Raw genomic sequence first — 12,187 nt, forward strand, 5'->3', positions numbered from 1 at the left:
GCTAAACTAGTGTTCCTGGATATGAGCACCAGGGAGGAAAGTTCTTTCAACTTCTGTCTTGAATTAGTGAATTGTGCATGATAAGCTCTTAAAGTATGTATAGAATTTTTCAAAATATTTTTTCTTATGCTTTTTCCTGCAAGTTGTCAGTTTGTTACTGTGCTTACCTAAGACGTGTGTGGTTTTTATTTGTGTTTTAGTCACTGACCAGAATTGCATGAATTCTGCTCCAATAGTGCATTAATCTTATCTTTTTTCTACTGTATTCTTTTTAAAAAAAGTATTAAACCTTCATGTTCCTGTTAATTCAGTCCAAAACATTTCATATCATTGTCTTTAGTTTTGCTTGGAATTGTTATCCTGAATTGTATGGAGAGGGTCTTTAAGAAGAAAAGACAGTCACATCAAATATTCTGGATTAAAAGTAGCTGTTAATATGTCAGTCTATGACAAATTTTCAAATTCTTTTTTAAGGAGTGGAATTATTTTCTCATAACTTCTATAACAATTTGAAAAATACCTGAAGTTGTTCATAGAACTTTCTCAATAAATTTACACTCAGGCGATTGGGAATAAGGGTGGAAAGGTGGTTGTCTAGTAAATTACAGTGCTCTATCAAAAGAACATTCGGGAAAATTTGACTTCCTCTGTTTATTACAGATCCTTTTATATGCACAGAAGTCTGTAATGCCAAAGAGCTTTTTAGATCCATAAGTAGTAACTGTTTGAACACCTTGTGCACTATAGAAGGTTGAGTCATGGCATTTGATTATGCCAGATGCTCTTGTGTTATTTTAATATTTAAAGCGTTATTTGCTGTGTTCAGTCTTGCATTATTAAAATTGCATAGAATATGAGTATTGGGAAAAAATGAAGTGCATGTTGCTTTGTTAAATGTGTGAGAAAAGAGTAAGCAAGTGTGAAGCTTGATGTGCTATTGATTTATGTTTCCACAAAGTTTCTTTTCCATTATGTATTTCTGTTTTCTTTTTACTGAATGACTAAAACTTGGGAGGTCAAAGCTACCTGTAATGTTCATGGGGATCTTGGTGTTAGATTTGTATCTCTTCAGCAGTAACTGAGTAAAACTTCTCATTTATTTAGGTTTATTTATGAAACAGAACATCACAATGGCATAGCAGAATTACTGGAAATACTGGGAAGGTAAGTTGTACGTTTTGTTTAATTAAACTCACTTGGTCTTCAGACTAGACTGAAAATCAAGTTGGGGATTGCAGATTGCTTTGAGACAAGATTAAAATAATTTCATATCATATGTCAAAGCTGTAACGAAGAGAAGTTTTGTGCAAGATTGCAAAAACACAATAAAAACTTGAACATTGTGTTAGCATTTTGGGATGTGACAATTTTTTAAATCTTATTTTTAAAATCTTATTTTCTAGCTTGGGATTCTTGTAATTATATTGTAGAGCAACTACAAATAATGTGTAATGAGTTGAAATTTATTCAGAAATTCTTCTAACATCACTAAATGCATAACAGGTAAACAAAGGAAGCACAGGTTATGAAACTTCAGAAACTTTCTTTTGTTAATTCCATTACTTTACAAACTTCAGTGATGCAGCTGAAAGCCCTTGAAACTAAAATTTTACAACTTAAATCTGATAGCCTCATCAAAACGTTGTGGTTTTTATCAACTGATTAATCCATATGCAAGCTTTTGGGTTTTTTTATACATGAATACACTTCAGAAGCTTAGTTAGGTTTACTTTATGGTGTTTCCATATCTTTGCACATAAAAATAACAGGTCAGTGAGAGCAGGTTGCTGGTTGCGCTTTGGATACCTCCAAGGATGGAGATCCCACAACCACTCTGAGCAGTGGGTTCCCACGTTTGACCACGCTCACAATAAAAAGGGCTTTTTATTTTTAATGAAATTTCCCGTGTTTTCAATTTGTGCCCATTGCCTCTTGCCCTTTCACTGGGCGCCACAGAGAAGAGTCTGACTCTTTCTTTACATCATCCCTTCAGGTATTTGTACACATGGGTAAGATTCCCCTGAGTCTTCTCCAGGCTAAACAGCTTTCTCAGCCTGTCTTTGTATGTCACATGCTCCCTCCACTCCCTTCATTATCTTCATGGCAATTTACTGGACTGCCTCCAGTATGTCCACATCCTTCTTGTTCTGGGGACCACAGAACTGGACCCAGCATTCTGGATGTGTCTCACCAGGGCTGAGCAGAAGTGAAGGATCACCTTCCTCAACCTGCTGGCATTGCTGTTCCTAATGCAGCCCACAATGCTGTTGAAATTGGAAAGATGTTTTAAAATTTTCTAGGTCTACATGTCTGCCCAGAATAGTTCTTTAGTTTTTCAGTGAAATGTTCAATGATTAAAGGAGTTACATATCCATCATTACTTCAACATACTATAATCAAGTAATACTCACCAAGATACACTGAAGAATGTATAAAGCTTATATATTACAATATGGAGCTAAATCTTCAAAACTTAAGTCAACAGGTTTTTCATTCTTGGTTTTGTTACGTTGGCTTTAAGTGTTATAAATTTAAAAGTTGTGTGGTTGGTTTGGTTTTTTCTTTTTTCCTCGGGCTTCCAAATCAAAATTTCTAGTAGCTAAATGAGGCTTCCGAGCTGTAGCTGTTCTGTACTGGTTATTCGTCCAATCGATTAAGGAGTTTAACAGAGCATGTTGTTGACATAGAGCTTCTCATGAGTAACATTTTTTAGTTGGCTTCCTGGGTTTTGACTTGTCAGAAGTAAAGAGGAATTTAAATTCATGCCAAAGTACTGGATTTCATTCTTTTCCTTTGCTAAGTGCTACATAATACTGGACAAATGAACACTTCCAGCAGGAACTACTAATGTGGTTGTTTTTTTCTGACAATCATGTCTTGACAGGATTGCATAATTTCTTCACACTCACTCCAGGCTAAACTTGCCCTACAATTCTGCTCCTCTTTGTGGTTAACTACCCGTAAATCATCTTGAAGAAACTTTTTTTCTTTAAATGAAATTAATGTGTACTTGTCAAGTATGTGGAAGTTGGCAAGAACACGTAGAAGTGTTAATTTAGAAATGTGGGTTTGATAGTATGCACTGAGAGACTTTAGGAGGAGTGACCTCATATCCTTAAAACAGTTGTACAGTCATTGCTAGTGAAAATTATTTTAACCATGTGCAGCAAGGGTGAGCAAGTGTTATTTAGTAAGCTTTAATTCTGAGACATCATCTGATTTCTGAGATCTCAAATATGTGTAACTCTGAATTTTTTAATGTGTGGTTTTTCTAAGGTAAGTTTGGCAGATTCCTTTTGCCTGAGTGCCTTCTGTCCTTGTTAGTGAAGCATTAATGATGTTAGTGAGCATTAAAATGAATAAAGTAATAGTAAATGGGCAATAGGATTCCACGTATTTTAACTGATGTTAATGCTGGCAAAGCAAGTGAACACAAAATGTTGTTCTAGTACTGTGTTTTTAGGTGAAAGGGCCATTGACCCAGTATTGAGCCACATCTGCACTCACCTGTAACTGGGATGTGCTGAGATGCTGTTTGATTATATGCTGGGGTCTTGCAGAAGTAGTAATATTTTAGTAGAAGTCATGTTTTGAGTTGTCTGCTGTCCTGGATTGTCTTCTATGTCCAGTCTCTGGTTCATTCTTTAATTCCATGAAGAAGCTGGAAGAAGTATGTATTCAAAGCTTTGGTGATAGTGAATAGTTCATAGCGAAAGTTGGAATCTGAAGTGTAGGTATGGTTATATATGTTGCTCGGAAGAATTTGAAACCTGTGAAAGACTTGGGTGAGAAATGGGCAGAGGTTGATTTGACTATTCTATTAATTGATAAACTTTAGGGAGCTGGATCTAAAATTAGTCTCTGGTGCATGCTTGATTTGTAAATTTTTCTATTGCATCATGTTGTCCAGGAGGTCACAAAAAAACCCCAAACACTGAAAACAAGGATTTTGGTATATCCTGTACAGTAGTGCAGACTTTGTGTAATTACTGGTTTTTATTCTTAAATTTCTTTCCCTGACAGCATAATTAATGGATTTGCCTTACCATTAAAAGAAGAGCACAAAATATTCCTATTGAAGGTTTTGTTACCATTGCACAAAGTGAAATCACTCAGTGTCTACCATCCACAGGTAAGTTTTGTGTGGTGCTTTTCATACTAATTTTAAAGTGAGTTTGCCTAGAGAGGTCAGGGAGACGCTCGTCACTCTGACATGGATTCTGTTCTAAGCTTCAACTCTTCCCTGTTAACTGGCCTTGGGGAAATTATTTAATACACGTACCAGGAAATTATTTAATACATGTACCCATAATGCTTCACTTGCTGAGGGGAAGAAAAAATGTAAAAAATATATGTGTGTGTATAAATAAATCTCTTTTTTTTAAAGCACTGTAGTGTTTATAGATGAAGTAGTTGGTTCATGTGAGAGTTCTTGATATTTATCCACCCACAGAATTTTTTGTTTATCTTGCTCTTGTCTGTAATGTTTAGACATACAAAAATTGTAGAAAAGTATGGTTTTAATGAATGTCATCTATCAACAGTTTTTTCTAAACTACGTGGAGAATTTCAGCTGAATTCAGTTTCTTACAACTGTTGATGTTTTGAAAGGAATTGGGCAGTTGCTAGGACATCATTATTTAATTCAATAGATCTTTTTAGAAGTACACAGAAAAAAATGGGGTATCTGAGTTGTATTGTCTTTTAAACCAGCTGTATCTTTTCTGTGCTGAGTTTAGTTCCATTCCTAGAGAAGTGGGGAATCATACAGTATTAGAGAAAACACAGGATTATTGTGCTATGCTGGAATTTTATCTATGAGAGGTTGTTACACAGCTTTGTTCTTTTAATTTGAAAGTTCAACATTCTCTATGTAAGTTCAAGTATTCTAAGTTGTAAATACCATTTCTTCAAATAAAATTACTAACAACTTGTATCTTTAAGAACACCATTTGTATAATTACAATTCTCTAGCAATTAGAGATGCTTATAAGCATTTGCTTTGGATCTTGCCTGCTGGGGCTCACATCAGTTCCTGTTGAAGTAGTAAGCTAGAGTGGCTCCCATTTCAAAAGATTTTTTTTTCTTTTTTTCTAATGCTGTGAACATAACCTGTTGAAGTGTGGCCAATCAGACCTTTGTTATAATCTCAACTAGTACGGACATCTGTGATTGTCACCTTTTCTTCTACGTACCTAAGATGAACTGGTCTGTGTTTATTCCCCTTAATTCACAAACTAATTCCCCAAAACCTTCAGGTGATTTGCATTCCTCATTACTATCAGTAAAAAGAAGATAGTGACTTAGGGATGCCCCTCTTACATGTCCTACTGAATGAAATGGGAAAGCACTTCAAATGAGCTTAGTGTGGGAAACACCAGAGTAAAACCACAAAAAATTTACATTGAAACAGGGGCAGATATTCAGAAGGATTTGCTGCCAAATCCAGATATACATGAAGAAAGCTAGTTTCTATATTCAATTCAAATTTACTTTAGAATAGCAGAGGACAGTAGATGTAATCATCTTGGTACAGTCCTCAGGTTACCTAGGGACATTCTTCATAGCAATCATCAAAAACAGGAAAAGAATTGGACTCATCAGCTGAACTTTCATAAATGGAGAGATGTTAGGAAAATGGTTACACAGTTCATGACGTGTGTGGTGATCCTCCTACTTACTTTGGGACTGTTGGCCTGTCGAGTGAAAGGGATGTAATAGTTCAATGTTTAGGCACAGACAGACAGTCTCATTCTCAGAATTGAAGTTGGTAAATACTGTAATTCAGCCTCAGCTTGCATCAGCTTTACACTGATACGCATAGTTATCATTAGTTCTCATATATAGAAAATCCTAAGATTTACAACTCTTCAGTACATTTTTAACTCACTTAGGTTATGAAGTGGAAAATACTTACTAAATTAGCATGGGACACCAAAATGTTAGGGAGTGGAAAGCACTTTAGAGGACAAGACTGATTTTTTTTTAAGTCCTATGTTTGAAAAGATGAAGTGTGCTGAAATGCAAAGTACTGGGTCTAAAAAGAAAACATCAGATTACGTGTTTGCCTACACTATAACCCAGAAAAAGGTTAGGACTTGAGAAAGTTGGGAAAAATTGGTGAAGCGTATTTACCCCTTCATTGTTTAAATTGTCTGCCAAATAATTTTTGTAAAATCACAGAACTGTTGTGGTTTTATTTGAATTCAGTAGTGTTCTCCACTTATGCTAGTGATTTCAAAGTATGTTCAATTTCACAGTGAGCATTAATAAAAATATTTCTCTTTTACTGTAGCTGGCGTACTGTGTAGTTCAATTTTTAGAAAAGGACAGCACACTTACAGAACCAGTAAGTTTATCTTGCTATTATTATATATTTTGGAATATTAATATCTCTTTCATCTGTAAACTCTTAAGGAGGCTTGAGGAACAAAGTATTGATACATAATTGTTTTTATTAGGAAGAGTCAAATATTTAACCATTTTGGTCTATCAAATTCAGCTTTTCCAACGGTTGTTTGTAATGTCCAAAATGAATTGAAACACCATTAAGAGCATAGCTCTTACACACAGACCAGAGTTTGTTCTGCTTATTTTGTTCTGGCTGACTGCATACGAGGTGGTTGATCCAGAAGCAGTTTAGTCAGAAATTAGCTTGTCTGAACTGTGCCCTGTTGAGAGACTAATGTTGATGGAACACAGATTTCTGGCACATGAAGCTACCTATTGATGCAAGGCTTTTGAGTCAGATCCTGTTCATGTCTACCAAGTTTGGAGTATAGACAAAACCAGACTTTGGACTGGCTGCACATAATTGCACAGATGAATGCTTTTAATTGTCCTCGATAGTATATAGTGTTTTGCCTCATTACACCCAATATTAAGTAGGTAAGAACTAATATGTTTAATTGCTAAGTAGCAGTAAAATGATTGCTACTAATAAAAGCGCACGTTATTTGATTATAAACATTTCCATTGTAAAATGAAAACTGGGATTCTTGAAACAAATGAACTATGCAGCTGAGCAAGAACTCTTCTACTTGGAGCTTTTAATATTTGTTAAGATATCAAATCTCAGACATTCTGTCATTCGTGCTATATGAGATCTTGAAATCTTATCTTGAAATCCAGACATCAGCTAGGATGTTACATATTTCCTAGAACAAATCTGAACTAATATGCATCCAAGTCTGTTTCCATTTTTGATCCCAAATTAGTACATGATTACAACATTCTTCAAAAATTTAGGGCATGCATCACCGAGGCACTAAGTTTCCCTTCAAAAATTCTGGTCATTACAAAATAAAATGCTTTGTTTCCCCTTATAATTGTCATATGAGACTTTCTGACATCTTTTTAAAAAAATCTGCAGAAATTTCCTAAGGCTTCATTAAAGACATAGTGTCTGCTTTCATGATTAAATAATACATAAATGAAAGATACACTGATTTCTCACTGAGTTGTCTTGTCAGTGATGATATTAAATACTGCTTATAGTTTTTAAATATAAAAACCTGGACTTTTAAAAAAATGCCCTCCATTTCAGAAAACAAAAAAAGACTGCTTTTTTTTCCTAAATGAGAGAAAACAATATCTGAGAGAAAGAATAATGGATTGTTGCAACTTTTAAACTATATAAAAAAAACAAATATACACTATCTTTTAAAAGAGTTTTTTCAAGAAGTCTACTGTTTTGAGGTTTTATTTTGTCTCCAGTTCTACATCTAGGACTAGACAGACACTGGCATATTTTTGTTCTTTATGTGGCTTTTTAATCCTTAACCACAAAACAAAAGCATTTATAAATTTACACGTTCAAGGTTGTATAAAATATCTAAAATTAAGATTGAGTGCTATGCCAATAATTTTTAAGTATTTAACATGGTTTAAATATTCTTTGAAGGAAAACGTCTTCCTATTTGAATATTGTTTGGCACCAGATCTCCACAGATGGAAAACAGTTTTTATAGTTTTTAAAAAAATTGAAAATTTTAAAATCTTACACTTTAGTTTGAAAACTGACATCTTTGGGGAAAAAAATCATCATCCTTTCATAACAAAAACATTTGTGTCTACTCGCATTTTCCTTAAATCAGAAATGGCTAGCAGCACAAGAGTCATTATTCCTTCAGTACAACTTTGTGTATTTTTTGAATAAATTATGATGCAATTGATAAGTAATAAATACAATGTCTAAATATATTTAAACTGCTAAACTAGTATCACTTTTCAGACTTAAATTCTACTTATATATCCAATAGATGAGAGAGTTTGTTTTTCAGTTAGACTTCAGAAACATTTCCCACAGATGTATAGACACTTCCTGAAGAGTCATGAGCCAACTGGCAGACAACTTCCTTTTGTGTCACATTTTTATGGATCCTTTAGTTGTCTTTCCTCTTCTTCTGCCCCTCCCTGCCCTTTCCTCCCACTTATCTTTTGAGTATTCATGGCTTGCTAGGCAAAAACAGCTTCAGCAAGCTGGGTAAATAATTTAATCACGAAGAAAGTTAAGACTGATTATAGTAAATTAAATAAAACTCAACATTTAAGAGCAGCATGCCTAGACTAGTTGGTCACCTGTCAATTTGGGTATTTATAGTAAATCTTTTCTTAAAATATAATGATGGGACTTAATTTCTTGAGCTTTGGACTACGCCTCCAGGAAATTAAGTTTGAAAGCCGCTATCACTTAAGCAGCAGGTAATTTTCCCCATAGTATAGTAGCAAATTTGCACTTTGATTTGATGATCAGGTTAAGTTAGATGTCAGGTTACTTTCTCTAGCCTTTTTGATTATTATTTTTGAACATGTCTTTTAAATATGTAACTTTGTTTTCTGAAGAAGTGTTTCAAACCTATTAACAGTTAGTTCTGTGACACTAAACCATATCTGATCACTGCTGTCACATGGGACAAGAAATCTGAGTTTTCTGTTCTGTTTAAAATACCTGGCTTCTTAATGAGCTATAATTTAGTGCAAGGTAAAGTCAAATTATCATGAAGGTTATGTTCACTTTGTCTCTACAGGTTGTAATGGCACTGCTGAAATACTGGCCAAAGACTCACAGTCCAAAAGAAGTCATGTTTTTAAATGAACTAGAAGAAATTTTAGATGTTATTGAACCATCTGAATTTGTAAAAGTTATGGAGCCTCTTTTCAGACAGCTAGCCAAATGTGTGTCCAGTCCACACTTTCAGGTCTGTACTTACTGAATGTACAATAATATGAGGATTTTTATTGAGCAGAATTTTTGTTGGTATTACCTACTATTATTCACCATAATTAATTTTTTATTTTTTGAAAAAAAATCTTCCAATTCTGTGTCAAATTTTTGGGATAATGTTAGCTTTATTGTTGCTTTTCAAGAGTGCGGTATATGCCTTCCTGTTGGGTTATTCACATCAGTGTTATGCTTAACATAAAAGCTTGAAAGCTTGCTGTTTTCAGAAGTACCTGAACCCTTTCAGTACATAGTGTTTGCATTTCGCTGCTTGTAATAGAGTTCTACAAATACTCTTCCTTTGGGAGAATGTTCCTTTGCTTGAATTTCACAGATCATAGGTTATAGTTTGAATTATCTCCCTATCAAGGAAACAGCAATTTTTCCATCTGTCTTTCCATCAGGTCTGTGACTCCCATTTGCACTAGAAAAATCCAAATCCTAAGTTGCAGCTTTTCTTACCTTTCCCTTGTATTTGCCAAATGTTTCAATTATTTACTGTAAGAGATTGTGTTCCTTTTTTTCATGTCGTCTTAGGTTGCGGAGCGAGCGTTATACTACTGGAATAATGAATATATTATGAGTTTAATTAGTGATAATGCAGCAAAGATTTTACCCATCATGTTTCCATCCTTGTACCGGAATTCAAAGACGCATTGGAACAAGTAAGAAACACTTGTACAAATAAAATTCTGCTACTTCACTTATGTCTAGTTCTAGGCTTAAAGGTGGTTCAGATCTTTGAGTTGCTAGTTTTAGCAGTGTGTTGAACTGTTTATGACATTAAAGTTGCTGGATAAGGAGGAGACTACTGGTGTCAGAATTTTTAGGAAATGCTAAGAATTAAGGAAGATAGTTTTTCCTTTTTTTTCATTAAACAAGAAGTAGTGGTTTAGTGCGTCTAATCCATGATGTATTTTTATTCATATGAAACAAATTTGGCATTAATCTATAGTTCAGATGCTTCTAAAGACTGACTTTGATTTCTGATCTCTAATTTCTTTGTTGATTTGCATTTCTTCTGCATTCTAGTGAAATATGTTGTAAATCAGGTCATTTTTTCCTCCACCACCACCCCCCCTTTTTTTTTTTTGTTTAGTGTTTTCTCTTCTTTCTCCATTGACTATTTTTGCTTTTTTCCCCACAATAACATAGTACTTACGCATGAAGACAGTCCTGGTTAGCTCCTTTCTGCAGCTGTTCCGTTGTAAAGGGCCTCTTTGTTTGAGTTATTGCACAACTGCTGGGATGGTGAAAGTCACATAGTCTAGTGCTGACCATGAATTGAGGGCTGGTGGTGGGTTGGCCAAGAATGAGTAATCAATCTGCCACTAAACACAGGAAAAGAAATGGAAGATAAAGTGATGTTGAAGTGATTGGTTACTGTCACTGGATATAAGCAGTAACAAATAACGTACTCATTAATAACAATTCTGATTCAGTGATGCAGTTCTACATAGTAAATGTGGATTGCTGTCAGTTTTTTTCCTGGCTTTCAAGGCCATGCATTCATTTTATTCTGAGCAGAAGTCATGCTACCCAGTACAGCTGCACTTTTACGTGTAACTCACGTGTATGATTTAACTGATAGCTTTTTGGATTTAATGATCATCAGTAGATTACAGACTGGAACTGTAAATTACTGTGTAACAGTGCTTCATAAAGCAGATTATTTTTGTTTAATTTTTCTGATGTTTTCCACTTCACTTTTCTAACACTTTTCTAGAGTCCTGGCATAACTGTGTTGAAGTGAGTGCTGTTGCTGTGTGGCAGTTTTCAAAATGAATGGTGTCTTTTCTAAGCTCCTTTAATCATTAACTTTTTTCCTGAATTTGTCAGTTGCCAGTAAGTTAACTTATATCAAGATCTTTAATGTCATCTTGCATTTTCTGTAATAACGCTAGTTTGATTAGTGTTGACAACTAAACTTCAAAACTAGTCCTGTATTGATACACGTAGTATTAAAAGTAAAGTTCAAACATCAGAAGTGTGACAAGTAGTACTATAGAGTAAGAAAACTGCATTCAAAGTTGATAATTTCAGTACTTGTATTAGCCCTTTTGAGGGTAAACTGAAACTTCCACTAACTAGTTTTGTTTCCACTTATTCTGAAATGATGTAATTTTCCAGTTATGTAGGCTATTGGCTACTGTTGACCAGACAAAATAGATTTCAAAGTTTAAAGTACTCTGAGTTTCAACCAGAAGTTTTACTTATAGGACAATACATGGCTTGATATACAATGCTCTGAAACTCTTCATGGAGATGAACCAAAAACTGTTCGATGACTGCACACAGCAATTTAAAGCAGAAAAACTGAAGTAAGTTTTCATGTCAGTGTGTCTGTCTGTTCTTGAATATTTTGTTCAGAGTGCTTTAGCTCTGAAAAACTACTGTGTCTTTAGTGGTAAGTTGCCCATTTGATTACAGTACAGCAGTCTCAGAATTGACTTGGTGAAACTTCTTGTTATATATGAACTGTAAAATCTCCTTAAGAGTAGGGTACTTCATGTAGTCTTTGACCTAATAGTGCTGGAGGTCACCGTCTTCCTAAAAATTAATTTTTTGAGAAGGACACTGCTAATCATGGAGCCCAGTGTAAAAGATCTGTTAAAGAGTTTAGTTTATATCCAGTGTTTATTTTAGCATGCTTTATTTACCCAGTGTTATTTTCTTTCATGTTGTCACTCAGTTCCTCCCAAAACACTCTTCCAGTATTTTTCAGCACTGCATTATGTGAGAGCATATGTGCATGTTTTTATAAAAATTACCCGCAATAAAGTTGTTAACTCTGTTGTGTAATACAGGGCATTTGTACATTATTTGCCAGAAGAATCCTGCTGAGTTTAGTATATTCTTGCATAGGCCAGTGAACAGAGCAGGGATTTGGAAGCTAGATTTTTCTGGTTTGTGCCCAAAAATGCAGATAACTTTTATGATCATGAAGTCACTTATCTTCTGTTC

At 34.6% G+C, this 12,187-nt stretch overlaps 1 protein-coding gene across 3 annotated transcripts in view; it reads left to right on the plus strand.

The window, feature by feature from the left end:
- The window catches only part of PPP2R5C (protein phosphatase 2 regulatory subunit B'gamma), an 85,344-nt gene that overhangs the window by 63,177 nt on the left and 9,980 nt on the right, over positions 1 to 12,187 (plus strand). For 2 of the 3 annotated variants that reach the window (XM_074868791.1, XM_074868794.1), the window contains 6 exons: positions 1,105 to 1,164; positions 4,024 to 4,132; positions 6,296 to 6,349; positions 9,030 to 9,200; positions 9,761 to 9,888; positions 11,443 to 11,544. In XM_074868791.1, the coding sequence (XP_074724892.1) occupies positions 1,105 to 1,164; positions 4,024 to 4,132; positions 6,296 to 6,349; positions 9,030 to 9,200; positions 9,761 to 9,888; positions 11,443 to 11,544 (624 nt within the window). The remainder of the gene's footprint in view (positions 1 to 1,104; positions 1,165 to 4,023; positions 4,133 to 6,295; positions 6,350 to 9,029; positions 9,201 to 9,760; positions 9,889 to 11,442; positions 11,545 to 12,187) is intronic. The other variant, XM_074868792.1, reaches the window with a different exon arrangement.

Source organism: Strix uralensis, chromosome 4, assembly GCF_047716275.1.
Source record: "Strix uralensis isolate ZFMK-TIS-50842 chromosome 4, bStrUra1, whole genome shotgun sequence".
NCBI lineage: Eukaryota > Metazoa > Chordata > Aves > Strigiformes > Strigidae > Strix > Strix uralensis.